General features: G+C 43.6%; 1 protein-coding gene across 2 annotated transcripts in view; it reads right to left on the minus strand.

Moving 5' to 3' along the window:
• Positions 1-19,747, minus strand: part of WNT2 (Wnt family member 2) — a 45,258-nt gene that overhangs the window by 17,611 nt on the left and 7,900 nt on the right. For both annotated transcript variants that reach the window (XM_019797704.2, XM_034671032.1), the window contains exons 3-4: positions 18,918-19,195; positions 2,235-2,499 (exon numbers count right to left, since the gene is read on the minus strand). In XM_019797704.2, the coding sequence (XP_019653263.1) occupies positions 2,235-2,499; positions 18,918-19,195 (543 nt within the window). The remainder of the gene's footprint in view (positions 1-2,234; positions 2,500-18,917; positions 19,196-19,747) is intronic.

Below are 19,747 nucleotides of genomic sequence, written 5' to 3' on the forward strand. Positions count from 1 at the left end.
AGTGAAATGCTTAAAAGGACGGATGGTTCAAGTCTCTGCTCTGTGTCTTAACCAATCGGGAGTTTTTGAGCAAATTCCGTAACCTGTTTGTCAGAGCCTCATTCTCCCTCCCATAAAATGGGATGATAACATACCCCTTTACAGATTCTTTGTGGAGTCACTGACAGAATGCAGATCAAGTGCCCATGAACGGCAGGTACTGCAGATGTGTTTGCTATTTTAGGATCAAGGCACAGAACCATGTTCTAATACCGGGAGGAGCAAAAGCAAAGTGTGGAAGAACAACTTAGTATCCTGAAGATGAGTCGGGATAGATTCAGAATCTCCTCTGGGGGGAAGACAAAGTAAGATCTTTATTTCATTGGATACCCATGAGGCAGTTCAGTGCTCATCAAGCATCATAACCATTTGTTTCACTGTGTGAACTGCTTCAATCCAAAAAGCCAGAGAAGATGTCCTGGGGAAGCAGGTCCTCTGACATTTGAAATGAGGGTTTGGCTTCACGCTGTCTTTTCAAAGCTAGCTAGTGACAGGTTGTGTCAGGGTCAGGTGTGCGGGCCATGGGATCAGATAGCCAGACATCCATCCCCTCCAAGACCAGGGAGATCTTGAGCTAGTCATTCATTTTTCTCATCCAGGCACTTGGGATGATGATATCATCCAGGGCTGCTTATCTGATCCCAAAAGCTAAGATGGGAATTTGGTTCTTCCTTGGTGTTGATCAACCAGGGGCCACCCTCTCCCCACTCCCAACCCCTGAACTGGTTCCAATGTGCTGATGTCATTGGGTGGCTCTGAGGATTAAATAAGACCATGTGTGCAATGATCTGAGCCCATTACCTGGCACACAGGAGTCAATCCACTGTAATTCCTAAAGTGATCACAATGTCATCATCCCCATGTCCTGTCTGAGGAGCCTAAGCTTAGACAGCTAGTTAATGGCAGAGGGGAGCCAGACCTCTGGGACAATCCTGGATCAAAGTATAGGCTTCATGGTGATTTGGCTGAAACTTTGGGCTGACAAGTAGGATGACCTGTTAGAGGTCCCAGAGCATGTCAGGAATGCAGCAGGGCACAGGTCTGCTCCTTGCGCTCAAGCCCTTGTTAATCCGTAGGCTGCATGTACAAACCCACCCAAAGGCTGTAAAGAACGTGCTCATCAAACCAGGAAGGAAATTCAGCTGCTCACGGACAAAGGAGAGGCTCTGGACTTCTTGTGACATTCCCTGGTAATAGTCCCTTTTGGTCAATGTAGTGTTAGGAGCTGGCTGCCGTCTGCACTGTTTTACTGGTTTCTTTGCAATTACTTTAGAACAGAAAACAAATTTAGAATTTAAATTCAAGGATGTTTTTCCTGATAATGAATTCCCTTGCTTTCTACTGAGTCTGGGAAGTTGGCTCAAGCCGGAGTTGGCCTTGGGCTCTCCATCTCCTCCTATCCACTGAGACTTGGGCTCCTTCTTAGTTTGGATGAGGCTTTGCAAAGACTGTGCTAAGCCCGGAGCTCCCTGCACCTGGGAGAGGTGAGAGGTAGAGAAGAGCAGGTGCCTAAACCACACTGGTGGAAACAGCTACGTTGAGGCTGATGGAGCTGCTCTTTGAGTGAGTTCAAGACAGACGAAGTGCTGTCTGGAGGGAAGGGTGTGGCTTTAATAAACAAAATGCCTCTTACACAGCTCTCATCCACTGCCCACCAACAGCCAAGCCAGTGGGGATGAATTTTTGCTTTCTAGTATTTGGCAACTTCTCAGCATATTGGAAAGAATGAGGGAGTGAGAAGTATGGCAGATCTCAAAACTGGCTAACTTTAAAGCCCTGGCCCCTCTTTCACAGTCACAGAGGTGGGATTGCTAAGGGAGAAGGTGCATGGCCTAGCTCTACTCCTCTCGGCTTTGGGATCACAGCAGAGACGCCGGTTGCTGTTCAGAGTGAGTGGGCGTTAGAGTTTCGTCCAGGCTGAAGAATTTGGCTAATCTGCACATTCTGACTCTTTGCCATGTACCTTCTTGGGTTCACCTTTCTCCAGAACCTGCACATTATCAACCCATTTCTCCAGTTGCCTAGGAAAGCTCTCCGCACACTCACATATGACTGAGCAGAACACCACGTTGAACGTGAAGGCAGCTGGCTGCACTTACGGAACTGTCAGGCTGCACACCCAGGACTGCACTGAAGTTGTGGATTATGGATCCGTGAGAGAATTAGGTACTGCGAGTAGAGTGTTTTGAACTTACCTGCATCTCGGTCCCTGATACAATAGTCTGGAGAATTCTCAAAATACACGAGGTCATTTTTTGTTGGCTTCTTAAACCTCTTGTTAGCCACAGTGAAACCAGTGCCGTCCTGGTTCATGACGACCTGGATGGCCCCGTTGTACTTCCTCCAGAGGTAATCGCCTGTTTTTCTGAAGTCGGCCATGGCCAGCCAGCACGTCCGCAGAGTACACGAGCCACTCACGCCGTGACACTTGCATTCCTGTTTCAAGAACCGCTTTACCGCCTGCAGGGAGAGACGGGCAAGTTCAGTGCAGGTGGACGTGAGCCCCTGACGGGTGCTACAACTCCCCTTCCAACCGAGCGATCGAGAAGTGACCCTGATGACAGAGGATCCTGGGGCTTAGGACTGGGAGATGTTGGAGGGCACCTCCGCCACACCTCACTGACCACCGCTGGTGGGGTCCCGGGGAGACTCGGGGTGGGGGCAGTGCCTGACGTGAACACCATTTGGCTATTGGTATAAAAAAACCTCACTAATTTGAACTGAATAGGGCACAGGGCCAGTGTGAAGAGTGAGAGAATGAATTAGAGGGTTTTTTTTGTATATAAATATGGCTTTATTATCTTAAAACTGTACAGTACTACTCAGGAATTGCTAAGCCTGCTTTCGATATGCCAACGGTGGTGATTGTTACTATTTCCATGTTCCAGGCATTGTGCTGATGCTTCCTACACTCTATCTCAATGACCTTAATCTTCACAACGATCCTGTGCTATCATATTTATTTTGCAGATGATGGGGGAGCAAGTCTGAGGGAGGTTAAAGCACTTGTCCCAAGGGACACGGCTGGTACAGGACAGAGCCAGGGTACTCTGGAAGTCAGCTGATGACCTGAGAACGCCAGTCAGTTTGGGAGATTATCACTCGACTTTGGCCAAATTATTCAGCTTAGATGACAGGGCTGAGCTTGCTCTGTCTGTTTGCAGAGAGGAAACAAAGGGAAATGGGACCAGCTTATCTCAGCTGGCTCCCAGCACGGGCACCCCCTTTGTGTAGGCTGTGAGTCTGTGGACAGGGAAGGGCTCTGGTGGGCCCTGGAATTGTCCAGGAATATTTCTGCTTTGGTCTTGGATTAGCCAGCAGACCTGGGCCAGCCCCAGCACAATTTTGTGAGTGTTACACAGGACTGTCCCATTCTCCCAGACTCAGCTAAGGGAAGAGAGTCTTCAGGACCCATGGTCCCCAGAGCCTTCCTGAGCTACTGTTCTTCCCACTTCCTAAGTGAGGAGACTAGGGACCAGGGAAGTAAGATGACAGGCCCAAACTCCTAGGCCAGGATGTGGGACGGCAGATGCAAACCCAGACTCTGGAGTCTTTCCAGCTCATAGGAGGGACAAATAAATGGATTTCCTCAAAGTATTTTCTAAGAGCATGTCTTCTGATTACAAACCTTCCTGTGCTCCCTTTTTCATATGATTCACTAATTTAACAATTGTCATCCCCCCCGAACAGTTAGAACTAATTTCTTGTTCAATCAATCAATTTTCCAAATTATTATAATATTGAAAGAGCTTTTTGTTGCTCATGGGAGATCATGACTGTTGATTAAGGGCTTCCTCCGTCAGATACCCAAAGTGACACACAGATGGGCAGTGGGGGAGAGCAGCCTTGGGGGGCTCACCAAAACAACACCTTTGATCCTTGGCTCAGGCACAGAGCAGAGGAGGAGAAACCTGCCTGCCGAGGGCTCCCACCTCTCTGCTTGTATCCCCAAGACAGCACCTACCTGGGTTGAAAGGCATAGGCAGAGGGGACAGTGAACCCCATTGATGACATTATCTAAGGTGGTACTATGAACAAAATTCTTGGCGTAACACATTGAGAGAATGATTTCTAAGACCTCGGATGTGGTAGATTCAACCTTGCCCTGCCTATTTCCTGAGAGTCTGGTATAATTGCTCTGGGGGTGGGACGTGGGTGGGTGTCTCCAGCGCTCATCTCAGGGGGAGCTCCCTGCAATACACTTGCTTACCCTTCCCCACGCTCCCCCAAACCCACACACATGCAGACGCCAGTCTTCCAGGCTGCCTTGCCAGGGCCTCACCAAGGTAACTGTGCCCAAACCTGGTTTTGCCTCCTCTACAGATTCAATTTCTTTTCTAACCAGGTGTGCAGAAAGGTTCTTCATTCCAGAAAGTCAGTCCCAAACAAGCATTTTAGAGCCGAAGGATCCAAGACATCGTGGTGGCTCTCCAGTTGCAAATTCAATAACACCCTTCCCAGGTTGGGCCTCAGCACCCTACATGTCCTGCTTTGCCCCGCATGGTGGACCGTGCCCTGTTAGTATTTGAAATCTGTGCTCTTCAACATAAGCCAGGCTTGAAGGGCAAGGACAGAGAAGTGAGCTGGAGGAATGTCATTAGTTTGGTCCTCCAGGTCACAGGGATCTGAGGATATTTAAGGGATGTCTTAGAATGAACTCCTTTTCTAGAACTATACTCTCCCATGTGCCTTCCTCCCCCCCCATATCTTTATATTCCAGGTGTTTGGTATGAGGTTCCCTGGGTGACCTGGATGGCAGGCCTCACCACAGACATGGCCCTAGAAGGGCCACCTTGGCTCCCTGACTGCTGCATTTGGGTCCCACAAGCCCAGGAGTTTTCTATCTTATGATCTCAAGAGAGCCACATAGAACTCATTCCATGCCAAGTGCTTGGGAACTGAATGCTCATTCTCCAAGCCTTAGTCCTTTCAAAGTTGGGTTATTTACTCATAAACACCACTCTTAGCTTCACAAATGACAGGAAATATTACTGCCCTCCCTTTGTAATGCTAAGTTTCCAGGTTGCAAACTTCAAAGTTGGTAAATGTTTTAGATGACTAACTGAAGCATTTGCATATTAATTTAAAATTCGATCTTAAACATATATCTTACGAATCCTTCTAACGACACACGGCAGTGGTACACACTGCAGATCATCATCACCACTGGCAACGGCCATCCCCCTCTCCCCTGCTCAGTTTTGCTCAGGTGTTGAAGCCGGTGCTTCAGAACGGGCCAGGCCTCTCTGACCCAGAGCAGCCCAGGTCAGTGATAGTAATTTCAGTGTCCTGCTACTGATTCAGCTGGGGCCCATACGATGCTCAGAGCACTCTGTAGGGGGACTTGTGAAAAAGATTTCTTCATGCTTTAAAAAAGACACAAGAGAAGCTTTTTTTCCCTCTGTCTCTGGATGCAGTTTTCTGCAGCGGCTCCCCTGGGACACGAGGCAGCCAGCTCAGGACCAGCAACAAGCTGCTGCTGGCGGTATGGAAAGATGGCAAGGACTGGGCTCTGGAGCATGTTGCTGAACTGCTTGAATGAATCCACCTTGGCCTGGCCCTGCCTCCGTAATTCTTGTGATCCAAGATATGAAGTTTGTGCCCCCAGGGTCTATTACTTATAACAGCAAGTATTTCAACTGGAACCATGGTCAGTTCTTGATTGTGGATTAATCACAGGCTCTATCTGACAGTGAACCTTGGGGGAAAGGGAGACCTTCTCTGATGCTGGGTTTGCTCACTGCTCTAGGCCCCACTCTTAACACAGCCTGTTCGGGGCTCCATCACAGCTCAGGGGACCCGTCCGCCTCTGGGTTTGCAGACTTGACATTCAAACTCTTAACCATGAAGGGGACAACACCCTGCTCAATCAGAGAGGCAGAGGGAAGGGGACCTAAGCCGAGGTGGCATGATTTAGAGAGTAGCTAATGCTAACGTAAGAATAAGGAAGGGGACTGAGAAACTCCAGGTGAGTTTAGGAACTTCCTAGTTTAGGAGAATTCCTATGATCCAATGTTATAATAACCATGTAACAATAACAACCACTTATCCAGTACTGCACTGTGTGACAGGCTCCATGACAGGTGGTTTACACGCATTATCTAATTACCACAATTAGGCAAAATAGGTTATTATTCCCATTCTATAATTATGAAAACCAGGGCTCAGTGAGGAAAGTAAAATCCCCAGAGTTACCCAGATAGACGGAGGCAGAACTAAGGTGTGAATCCAATTCTCACTCCCAGATGTGCGATCTTTCTAAAAACATGAAAATCTTATATAAATTTCATTGTGCTTTTCTCAAATTTTGAATTATGCATACTGTTTCCCTCCATTCTTTTGAATAAGTCAAAAATTGATAAGATTGCCTGCATAATGGAATAAAAGAGGCAGAGAGATTGAGGAGGGGGGACTATATTGCATCGTCCAAACTAATAGTCATCAAAAAATCTATTCAACAGGCAGTTCACAGAAAAAAATATAAAGTCCTAACAAAAATACAAAAAGATGTTCAACTTCACAAGTATCAGGAAATGCAAACTAAAAGAATGCAATATTGTTTTTTGCCTAGCAGATTCACAAATAATAAAAAGGCTGATAATACTTGGTGTTGGTTAGGAGTACCAAGGAAGGAAGGCTTTAACAAACTGTCGGTGGAAGAGTAAACTGATACACCATTAAAAAATGGAGAGCATTTTTGCAACACCTGTCAAAATTTTAAATATATGTATCCTTTGACCTCAGTGATTCCACTCTGGAAATATTTGCACAACTTTGAAGGCTATACGCCCACATGGATGTTCAATGCAGCGTACTCAGCAAGAGCGAAAATTAGGAAAAAAGCCCAAATGACATCAATAGGAAAATAGTTAAGCAAATTATGGTATATGCTTAATAATGGAATATCATGTGGGCTTTGAAAATTGAGATAGATCAGTATAACAGAATGAAAGGAAGCCAAGTGACAAAAACAAATTGCACAGCAATATACACGGTCCACGTTTTAAAGGCCTGCGTATGGGTGTAGACACAGAGAAAGAAGGGAAAGCATGCTCTCCTACAGTCTGGCTGCAGTCTGAGGGGCTGCATGGTCTGGGAAGAGAGGGAAAAACAGAGTCAAACTCTCTGATATTGATACGTTGTACACCTGAAGCTAATAGAACAGTGTATGTTAATTATACTTTCACTAAAAAATAAGAGAGTCAAGCTCTATATGGAACAGAGTAAAACAACAGCGATTGGGGGATTGTCGCCTGGCATCTGGAGAGAGCAGAGCAGTGATTCTCATTCCGGCTACACATTAAAATCACCTGGGGATGGCTTCCGGCCCCAGACCGGCCTCTCCCTCCGCGGAGTGAATCACAGCCGAGGCTGGGGGCAGCCCGGCAGGTGCTCCTAATAGCCGGCCAGGGGGAGAAGCCCAAATCCCAAATGGCGTCCAAAGCCGGGAACGGCATTGCGTTTCTAGGAACAGGGGTAGCTGATTATTGAATTAGAATTTGTGTCCTACCCTATGTCTCCGAAACATACTCGTATCCGGGAAGAAATGGCTACAAGCAACAGTTCGTGCTCATGCTGTTTTGGAGGGACTCAAATGCGGGGATGGAGTAAAGGCCAAGCGCTTTTAAGGACCAGGCTGCCGTGGAGGGGCCTGCCCAAGGGGACACGCCCCCGGGGGGGTCTCGGGAGGTGAGAGGAGAGGGGCTGCTGGGCTTCCCATGCAGGCCACAGGGCAGGAGGGGGGCAGCCGCAGACTTGCCGGCAGGTAAAGGAAGGGGTGAGCGAAGCAAAGGGCCTGGGGACATCCCAGGAGCTGCCAGACAGTCCGGGCTTTTTGTGTTTGTTTGTTTTTAATGATTACTTTCAGAATTTTTAACGAAAGAAATATGTGCCCATGGTTTCAAAATATCAGATAGTCCAGGAAGGATCAGGGTGAAAAGCTGAAACCTTCTGTTGTACCCTTCTCCTCTCTCCCCCTTCTTCTGACTGCATAGCACAACCCCAGAGGTGGTCACTCAAAGTTAATTCTGCTTGTAGCCTTTCTGGTGGTTACCTATGTGCCTGTAGGAACAGTTCTGTGCCAGGGGACCCCTGACTTTGGGAATAGGAAAAGGCATCCCAAGAGCCCTCTGCCAGAAAACTGCCATAATAACTAAACAAATCCTTAGTAACCACGAGGTGAGTCGAGCCCCCTGGAGGGTGCGGTGCCAGGTTGGCCCAACGGGAGGTGGCAGCCCTGCCTGTCACTGTTGACCTAATCTACAGAGGGTATTTTCTAAGAGACTTCTTACAGCGATTGAGAATTTATCCCAGCCCTTAAGTTCCTAACCCTGCCTCTCAACAATTCTGGTGATCTAGGCAACTTCAAGGCCCAAAGTTGAACAGTTCTTGTTCCAAAAGTTCCAAAAGTCACCGGTGCTGTCTCACATGAAGACACTGCAGTCCCTCCTCCCTCCTCCCCTTCTGCTTCCCAGTCTCCATCAGCGGTGCCTGATCTTTTATAGGGACAAAGATGAGGGCATTCAAGTCCTGTTCTGTGACTATAGGTTCTCCCACAATGTGTCTAGGCATTGACTCTAAAAATGGAAAACAACACAGAGGTAGTCTGTTAGCTGTGCAAGTAAGGACCATCCCAGGACTGCGGCTCATAATCTCTGATCCAGCATCACAGCCTCTGTGACAAAGAAGAATGTGTTTGGAGTGAAGTTTGGGGTTTTCCCATTTTTCTTGCTACCAACTGCATTTACTATAACCAGATATTTTGCACCCTCACCACCCTTCCATCTATCCCTGAGGCCTCCACGATCCTCCACTTTCCTCCAACCTGGACTGGCTACGCAGCTGAGAGCCAACATCATATCCTCCCAGTTTGCACACATTGCTCTGCTAGATGCCATGTTCGCTCTTTTTGGTTTATTCCTTCTCTTTGCAGCAACTTCTTAACTCCTTCAAGGTGCATGGGGATATGTCGTCTGAATTTTTGTGCATCTAAAATGTCTTTATTCAGCCTTCATACTTGACTAATAGTTTGGCTGGTTGTAGAATTCTGGGTTGAAAATAATTTTTCCTCAAAACTGTGAAGGTGTTGCTCCATAGGCTTTGGCTTCTAGTGGTGCAGATGCGAAGTCTGATGTCCAGCTGATTTTTCGGCAAGTGACTTTTGTTTTCATTTCACTTTGTATTTTTTTCTACATGGAAGTCTCCAGAAACTTTCTTTATCCTAGGTGTTCTGAAATATCAGCATGATATTTAGGACTTTAAGAAAAAAATTAAATCTCCTCAGCTCTCAGTGGACCCTTTCAATCTGGAAACTCTTTCAGCACAGAGACAGTCTCTTAATTATTTTTCTCCCTTCGATTTTTTCAGTTTCTTCATGGCATTCTAATAAGTTGCTGAGCCTTCTCAATTGATCCTTTATGTCTTTTATATTTTCTCTCTTATATTTTTAATACTTTCTTTCTGGCTTCCTGAGGAAGAAATTCCTTTAAAGTAACACTCCTGGCTCTCACCAGTCCCTTACTCATTTCTCTCCAGGGGAGGAGAAGTGACTTGTCCAACTGGTGAGTTTAGAGGAAGGACATCTTCTTGTCGGGCATCTGCCAACCTGTGGAGAAGGTGAGTTACGATCATTTCCTTCCCTCCAGCAAGGGGCTCCCTGCAGGGGCTCCAACGTGCAGCCTGTGACAGGGTGAGTAGGTCTGTCCAGTTCAGGCGTGGAGTGCCAGCAAGTGCTTCCAAGCTTTGAATCTACATCCTCCAGGGCAGCTTTCTTTTCAATAGAGCAACAGACATTTTTATTCTATCCATCCATTTCCTTTATCAATTTTTCGGTTGGATTCAAATTCAAGTGGGAAAGATGGGTTTGTTTATGGATCTCCTTAAACTCCACTTGTCTTTTGGGCTTCTTCTTTTTCTTTTATTTATTTATTTATTTGAAGCAAAATGGTATATAATATTATACCAGTTCCATTATAATTTGACATCTGTATACATTACAAAGTGATCACCACCAACAGTCTAGTTACCCTCCATTCTACAGTTGATCCCTTTTACCCATTTCACCCACTGCTCTGCCCCCTTCCCCTCTGGTAACCATCAACCTGTTCTCTATCTATGAGTTTGTTTTTGTATTGCTTTTCTTGTTCATTTTGTTTTTTTAGATTCCACATATGAATGAAATCAAATGGTATTTGTCTTTCTCAGTCTGACTTATTTCACTTCGCATAATATCCTTAAGATCTGTGTTGTCACAAATGGCAAGATTTCATTCTTTATGGCTGAGTAGTATCCCACCGTGTATATCTACCACATACTTATTCATTCATCCACTGATGATCACTTCAGCTGCTCCTATATCTTGGCTTTTGTAAATAATACTGCAGTGAACATGGGGTGCAGAAACTTTTCAAATTAGTCTTTTAGTATTCTTCAGATAAATACTAAGACGTGAAATAGCTAGAGCATATGGTAGTTAGATCTATTCTTAGTTTCCTGAGGAACCTCCATAGCGTTTTTCTGGGCTTCTCGTTATGCTTTCTGGGAGGTTTCTTGGCTTTCTCTTCTAAGCTCTTTCCTACTCTCTAGCCGTCACTTTTTCAAAGCATCCATTCTTGTAGTTTATGGATGTTAACATCTTCTGAAATATCTGTGAGGAGATTAATTAGGCTTTTAAAAAATTCTCTTCTTATCCTTGAATTATTGTTTTTTCTTCTTGGGGTCATTTTTCCTACCATTTTTGGTCTTTTTCTCTCTTGCTGCTGAATTTAATTAAATATATGGTAATCCTTGGACAGTCTCTTTATATTTAAGAATGAAGTCATAAAATGGTATTTAGGAATGCTGGTTATATGGGTGGGGCTTGTGGGCCAGAGGGGTTTGCCTTCTGGTGAGTAGGTAGGACATTGGCTGTTATGCTGGAGACTCTAGCTCCAGAAAGCCTGGGAGGTTATGCCAGACTTCCAGGAGTTTCACTCATGGGGGGAGGGGAGTGGATGGGGTTCCATCTCTGGGTTTTTCAGTTAGTCCCAGTTTTTAGGCCTATGCTTCTCTCCAATGCTCATTAGTAATTGAGCATCTTGGTTCCCACTGTAGCTATTGTCCCATCTGCTTTTTCCTTTCCTCTATCTGCTTTTTACTTTCCTACTAGACTGTGGCTTCTTCATCCTTCTTTATCAGTACAATTTCTTCATTTACTTCCCACTTCCCAGAAATTTGTTGGGCTCTCTCACTTCTTTGACCATTCTCCTTATGGTTGATTTCAACCATTTTTAATCCCATTGCTATAATTTTAATGAGGTTTTGGAAGGAAGATGTGAAATGCCATATATCCTGTCCATGGCCTTCAGTCTGTTTGCACTCAAATGTCTGGAAGGACCGTGGGGTGGGGATGGGGTGGGGAGTAACTTCCCCATCTTCCATAGACATTTCTGCACTGCTCAATTTGCTTTTGTTTGGGCAAGTCTTGTTTTACTGCCGGAAGAAAGAACACTAGAAAGAATTGTTGACAGCGGCTTGCTGTCTCTTTTCAGTGTGTAATGCTGAAAGCTTCTTCCAAAAACAGACCCATGACATGGGTCCTGTTTTCTCTTTTGTCTCAAATCTTTCCTAAAGGGTCTCTTCTGTTTCCTTCTTTGATTCTTAATGGCTGCTGCTTCAAGGTTGCTGTCAAGATTCCATTTCCAGCCTTCCCTACCTCTTCTCTCACATTCTCATGGCCCCGTGGCTTTTCATATCACCAAACTGGCCAGTACAGTTGGCATCAACCCTTCACCCCTCACTGTTCACTTAATCCCCTCTCATTTTAATTCTGTGGCATCCAGTGAATAAATACTTACTTGCTCATTTGACATGACTACTTAAAAAATAATAATAAATATGACTCCTAAGGCCAGCAGTACTCTTTTGGTATTCAGCCTCATGGAAACCGTTTTTAGCTTACCAGATAACTTTTCTCAAAAAATCTTCGATAGGCTCATAATTGCTTCCGTGCTAAAATCGTACTTAGCAGATTCTTTATGTGGCCCTTAAATCTCTAATTTTGAGCATTTTAAGTCTTTGGTCTGCAGAGGCTATTTTCCAGATTTAGGATTTAAGAAACTTTTACATATTAGCATTCTATCCCAAAGAGACAAAAGTTTGAATGTTAAAAAAAGAAAAGGGGGCTATTAAAGAAGATAATACATGCATTTAGGTAGAACAACTCTATTTTATATTTATCGCCCAACTTACTGTCAGAGCATAATAATGAAGCATAACATTCATGAGGGTCTTACTATACGTCAGGCCACACTAAGCACTTTATGTCACTCACTTAACCCACCCAAGCACGCCATATTCACTGTCTTATATAAGCCACACAAACATAGAAGGTAGTTACTATTTTTATCCCCATTTCACAGATGAGGATATTGAGATACCTAGAAGCTGAGGGGCTTGCCCTAGGCCCCACAGGCAGTGTGGCTGAGACAGGATGTAACCCAAACGTTACTGGCAGCAAGTCTACACCTCAAATCACTCTAAGAGCGTTTGTCATACTCCACCCCCCAGGGCTTCATGTTCTCTGGGTTCAGTGAGTTTTATGAAACTTTTTACATAGAGTGTTTGTGTATCTAATTATACTCTACAAGGAATTATTTGTCAGTTAGTAAAACTTCTCCCAAGGAGAATGAAATTTTGGTTTAAGTCAGCTTTGCTGAAAATGGAGTCCGAGCAACCCCAGGGTGTCTTTGTAAGACTTCTTTACAGGACAGCTCTTCCTGTCAGAATAAGGGCAATCCGCCTTATACTCTGTGAAATGGATGCCAACTTGACTATTGACCTTGCCTTAGAAATTCAGTTTAGAATTTATTTTAGGTCCCTATATGCTATGTTTTAACTAAATTGAACGTGGGCATTCAAAGGAGTGTTAGTACTTCACTTTTTAAGTTGAGTGTATGCCACAAAGCAACTAATATATTTCTGGTCTTATATCAGTTTTCCTGAGGGAAACACACATTAAAAACCTATTTAATTTTCAGATGCTGGCTTAAAGCCACGTACATTTATGAACAATTGAGTCCTTTTGACAGGTCCACATCTCTAAGATAAGAGTTCCTGAATCAGACCAACTTCTACCTTTCAAACATACAAGATCTGGAACTAGGGAAACAAAGGACATTTATTAGCCACCTGTACAGTTGATTTGCGGATGCAATCATTTATTAACTTAAATGAGACATTGTGATTTCTTGAACACTGTCATTCTTCAAAAACAGTGACTGCGGGTGGGCTTAGCTAGGAAATATAAGGTGCGGAATTTATATTTGTGGAATTCAAGAACATTACCATTGACTAACCATACATATAATAATTCTTATGACTAATGAGGCCAGTCTAAAAACATTTTCTATGAATAATAGAATTTTACGGGGAACTGTAACAATTTTGTTAAAAGTTATTCTCTGCTTTGGGACTTTGATTCTGGTTAGTTTTTGATTCATATGCTCTATAAAGATCTATAGTATGAAGCACATACTAGGTTTAGGTGCAAGACAGGGGTGAGGTTGGCAGAACGGATCTACCTTTGCAAAATGCATTTAATTCTATGAACTAAGGAGACCAATTAGAAAACAAGTACCTATGAAGTGAGATTTGTGTCTCATAAGGATGCTCAGCATTATTTAAAGGAGGGGTTAGATGAATAGGAGGTTAAAGCAATCTGGCTCTGTAGTTCAGTTTGATTTTATCATTTTCTATTGATACTCCTTACTTTTTGAGAATGTGATTTCTTTTTAATAATGCCCAGTTCTCTTGGTTCAGAACCATTAATAATTATTTATCTTAAGGGGCATCCTGGAAGTTTTTATTAGGTCCAAGATTACTCGCCTGTAATAAGTCTGTGCTTATGTCTTGGACAATATCCATTTCTGTTGGACTCTGGACACGTTTCCTATAGACAGAAGTATCTGCTTTGTCCCCCAGTGCCCCAGTGGGCCAAGCTCAGGGCAGGCTCCGGTGCTCCACGGCAGTGACCTTGAGTGGCCCTGGTTTGGGCAGGGCGTGGAACTAGAAACTCTGAATCCCTTGACCCTCCAAACTTCTCCCATATAAAATACAGGATACCAAGTTAAGTCTGAATTTCAGATGATTTCAGCTAGCAAGTAAATTCAATTTGTTTGCTAATTCCAGCCACCTTATTAGACCGTAGTCTCTTCATACGCAAAATATGAACAGCAATGGTATCTGCCTTTTAGACCTGCTTAAAACCTGGTGTATACATTTTATTTAATGTGGCAGTCCTCTTTGGGTAAGCTGTCTAAAATCATGCTCAAGTATTAGAACCAATATTCTGATCCTAGAGCCCCAGTCTCCATACTGCCTCGGTCAGGATGCCTTCAGTAGCTAAGAACCCCTAATGAATAAAGTAGCTAATAGTAATGTAAGCATTATGTTAAAAATATAAATTTCAACACAGTTGCTATAAGCTAACTTTTTGTTAGTATACATCAGGAAGTATAATATATACATCAGCCCTTGTCTGTATATTTAAGGCTGAAAATAAAACTCAGGGAAGTAAACATTTCTTACAATTTCCCTACTCTATTTGCGGCATTAATTCAAACACATTATAGAACACCTGAACTTTGAAATCTATCACTCTTTCAAAGGGGACTCCAGAGGAATTATGAATGCATAAGAATGGAACTTAAATATTTAATTTTCCCCCATTGTTCAGCACCTTCCTGTTGCTTCCCAGCTACATCCAGATCTCTCTGCGCGTGTTCGAGGCTGAGATCTGGCAGACTCCAATTTGCAGCCTCAGCCCCTATTAAGTCTCAGTTATGAACTCCACCCTAGGGCCCTCGTCATTCCTCAACTTTGATGTTCTTTCGGCTCCAGTATCTTTCTTGGCCTTGCAGTTTCTTTGTCCTGGAAAGAATGTTCCCTATCTCAATCATGGGAAATCTTTATCTCCAGCTCCAACACCCAGTTCTGTTGTGACACAACCTTTCTCTTCAGCTAACTGGCCCTGTGACTGATTTTTCCGTCAATACCGGCATCCTAGAGCGTGCCGGGCGACTGTTTCTTGTGGTCAGAAGTCTCTTCGTCTTATGCTTTTCTACCTATGACTTAGTGCCCCAAACCGTGCCTTTCCCCGAGTAACGCTTTAATTATCTGTCGACCTAAATTTAGTCCCGTCGCACGCAGGACTCTCCAAGCAGCAGCAGCGCCATTAGCTGGAATTTTCTGAATCCACCAAATAGAGGCTAAGTTGCTTCAGGCACACTCACAGTGACCTGACCGTAAGTTAATGTTTCTGGCTTTTAAAACAAAGTTCCCCTGTTGTTAAAAAGTAATACAATTTCATCGTAGGGTGCTTGTGAAAGAAAGACCTACGCAAAGGGGAAAACGTCATCATTAAACTACCTTCTAAGGGCAACTGCTACTCTTTTTTAAGTACAGAAACACTGTGTTTTTCTCAGAAATGCTCAACAGAGACCCCATGGAAGGTCCACGAGCACAGAAGGGTGAGCACTGCTGGGTTTGCACCCTGAGCCCAGTGTGTCACGACTGTGTGACTCTTTAGTAAGCCGAGTCCTCAGCTTGCCATCGGAAAAGTAGCGATACTCATGCTGGTTTATAACCTACAGGGTTTCTTGGAAGATCAAATTGCAAAATGTGGGATAGCGTTTTGTAAACTAGAAAATATTACATGCCTGTTTATTAGTGTGTCTAACTGCTCCAAGATGCGTCTGTGCATACCTGAAACCATCAGACTGAATCCTAAGTAATAGTTCCTACTGGGTTTGTGTCCAGCTCTGTTAGTAAAGTCACGGATGACCTGCGCTTCACTAAAGAGAAAGGAATGAACTTTTATTGAGCACCAGTGCATGTGAGGTTCTGTGCTATTTGCCTTATTCTTCTCTTCCCACAGCACCACAGAAAAAGCCTTTACATGGGAGAAAAAACGGAATTTCAGTGAGCAAAGCCCCTGGTGTTGGAAGATTAAAACCAAGGTGGGTCTGATTTTAAATCCCATATTCTTTGTATTTTCACTACAGTAAGAGAACTTCAGGGGAAAGAGTGTTTATAGAATTCTTATCATGCACATTTCTAGTGATTGGAGGGCAGTATTTGATTGAATACATAGATTATTTTGATTCTCTTAGAAAAGAGTCTCTTAGAAAAAGGTCGAAGAAGCTGTGATCATTTCAACCAATTGTGATTACTTGTGACTATTTCTAAAGAGAAGACTAATGTTAAAGCCATTTTCAAGCTTATGAAAGGGAACAAATGGTGGATATCTTGTAATTTGTATATCTTAAAATATAACATAGAGGTTTTCATGGCATGGCATCTTTAGACTTAAAAAAAAACTGTTAAGAGAAACTGGAATTTCCTTCTTGATAGAATGTTGGTTTTGAAGAAGGTAGATTTATCTTTTTTGGAACTTAACAATAATCTAATTTAGATGTGGGAAATTAGACTCTATCAAGGATGAATTTTCAAGTATACATGAAGGAAAAAAACGATTATTACAAATTTTGAGGCTGTGATAACAGCACAGAGGATCTTAAATGATATTACAGTACAGAGACACATGAGGATGCTCTAACCAGCTGCTATAATAAAGAATTAAACTGTTCAAATATTAGGGGAAAATTAAGGCCCATTGTGAATGGTAGTGTTGAATTCACTTGGTAGTGTCAGCTAAACATGATCTTGGAATCGATGTTTTTCTTTTATATAAAATGTATTGGTCCCCCAACCCGCATTTTAAAAAGTAGAAGATGTTCATATTGGACAATCTGGGAAACACTGAAAAGCACAAAGAAGAAAATAGGAAGAAACGGACAGTGCTCTCCGATCTGGGAGGCTGGGGCTTTCTAGAGCCAGGCCATTTGGAGGCTTAGCTCAAGAGGCCTGCCTTCAAACACAAGCCCAGCCTGTTCTCATTTTGATTCCACAGACCTTCTGCTGGTAGGAAGGGGGAGCAGAGACTGGGGGTCTAATGACCGCAAGAAGAGAATTAGAGACGCATGTTTATCTCAATACATTTACTCTCATTAAAGTTCATATTCACTGACATCATGCATCTCCTTGAAAAAGTCTGCCCACCCACCATTAATTAAAGCCATATTTTAAAAAGTCAGTGTGTGCACTTTTATTCCAATCAAAAGTAGCCTCCTAAATTTTGCAGACTAGGCAGGAGAATATCTGAGGCCTGACAGCTGTTCACCTCTACATAGTGAAGAATCATGTGATTTATATTAAAAGTCATGTTAAAGCAGGGCCTACAATATAATAGCTAAGATCTATTGTCTTGAAGAGGTGAAACATTCAAAACCTAATGGCCTATTAAGCAAAATTAACATTTCTTTTGATAAATCGGCATTCTTTTGGTTACAGTGTAGGACCATATGCCTGTACCTTTACAAATAGTCTTCTAGATCTAACTAGACACGCTGCTTGAATAATTAAGCAGCACGCTCCTATCAAAGACACCACATTTCGTAACTTATACATGTGGTATCAATGTCAAAACAAAGGTCAATGTAAATTTTTAAAAATCTAAACCATTGCACAAACAGTAATTACCAATAGTTGTAGGATTACACAACCATAGTCTATATTCTTGGCAGTAGTCACTGTAGGTTCATAAATTCATGAAAATAAGGAATGTTGATTTTTAAAGTTCAAGAAAGGTACTATTTGTAAACAGCTCAGGTCACACTCATTTTATTCCATGTGTTAAGCAAGACTTTCCTTCCAACTTCCTTTAAATGAGATTTGTTCTTTCCATGAGCCTAGTAAAAGGGTTTTCATCCAAACAGATCTGCATTCTTTTCAATTCTTTTTTCTATTAAAGCCCTCCTGGGGACCTTTCAATTTATGCTGATCTTTCTTTATATATTAATGTCAAGCACATTTTTGTTTTTTGTGTTGATAAAGGACAAATTATGGTTATCTCTTCTCATTGGCAATTCGATTACTCTAGAATGGCTCTGACCAAATATTTGATTAGCCAGTTTATGTTTTTTACATAGAGATAATGTGCCGTGTTCAGATTCTCTAGTTATTCTGGTCCTGTCACTATGCAAAAAGAAATGGCATAACAACAGATCTGAATACTAGCTCCGAAATGGCTTAATCCTGGGCCAAAGCACCCCTGGGCTAGGAGTTGAACCTGACTGCTAGTACTGACTTTTCTACTGACTCTCCCTGTGACCTTGAGCACCTTAGGGCCTGTTGCCTCATCCAACAAATGGGGGTGAGGAGGTGAATAATGGCTGGGTACCCATGGCCCAGGAAGTTAGTCAGGACTAGTGAGTAAGGGGCCAGAGCACCCCTTTGGGGCATGTCTTCCCCTGGTCCCTTACTCATCCAGTCCCAGAAACTATAAGGTGTGTCTTTTATGCATGAGAGTTGGGACTGGTTCTAAAAAAATCTAGAAGTCAACAAGCCATGCCTGGTGTGTTGCTTTCCTGATGAGTTTGAGAGAAGACGCCCTGGGTCTTTATCATCTCAGATACAAGCACTCAGTTCCCATTGGTACGTGGGATAATTCCCTATCCTCACCCACAGATTGTATCTTCTTTCTAGATGATACAGTATCCAGAGGGACCATAAAACACTTGACTCTATAAGATGCCAAAAGCAATGGGTGGACTCCAGCTCAGCTGTGGGAAGGAAGGTGGAGTGTGGGTGGAGACATTTCAACTCAGTTCATGGTTTTCTTTAGAATCTATGGCTGGGGTGGGGGGGGTGGAGTGGGGCAGGGCAGTGGGAAGTTGTGACTGTCTAGCATTTTATCAACTCTAGGAAAGCTAAAGATAAGCTTGGCTTAAGTGATTTATACAGTCATGCAGTCTGTAAAATGAGTACCACTGTGTCCATACCTTCCTGCCGGCTCTGTTGTTGTGAAGGTTCATCAGGGCTCTGGCATCCTTTCCCTTCCTCTCCTTGGCATCCACAAAGGCTCGGGCAAATTTGATCCCATAGTCAATGTTATCACTGCAGCCACCCCAGTCGAAATTGCCCTTGCTGTCCTTGGCGGTTCCCTTCTTCTTTGGATCACAGGAACAGGATTTTAGTTCTCCTTGGCTACAGGCCCTGGTGATGGCAAACACAACTCCAGCTGAGGAGACGGCGTAAACAAAGGCAGATTCCCGACTACCTGCAACAGAAATGCTTTCCTTAAACGTGGTCTGGAATTGCTAGCTCTGAACAGCTTTCACCCTATAGCTGTTGACCGCTCGCTCCGCCCTTGGCGTACTTCGCCAAGGGGCAAGAAGGTTCTGGTGTTCTTGAAGGATTCTCTTCTAGAGCCAGGGCTTGCTTTTTAATAGGAATGGTTTCCATATCATAAAAGCTTTTGTCAGGTTAGGCATCTGTGTGACAACCATCCTTAAGTCAGTTAAACGTATAAAAGAAAATGCAGCAAGAGCCTGTCTTACCCACTCCTGGCTTTCTGTTAACCTCCTGTCCTAGAGGAGAGGAGTATGGCCTCTGAGGCCCTCCTTCCATTTGCAACAGAGTCTGAATTCTACCATTCTGTCATTACACAAAATAGTTTGGTATTCGTGCTACCGCAGCTCTCCTTGAAAAACCCTTCCAAGCTTGCAGGCCTCAGTGAGGACACTCCTGTCACATAAACAGCCAAGGCCAAGGCCGAAAGATTGAATTCAAAGACACCTAGGGGCTGAGGCGGGGAAGAGAACTCAGGCAG

Source organism: Ailuropoda melanoleuca, chromosome 1, assembly GCF_002007445.2.
Source record: "Ailuropoda melanoleuca isolate Jingjing chromosome 1, ASM200744v2, whole genome shotgun sequence".
NCBI lineage: Eukaryota > Metazoa > Chordata > Mammalia > Carnivora > Ursidae > Ailuropoda > Ailuropoda melanoleuca.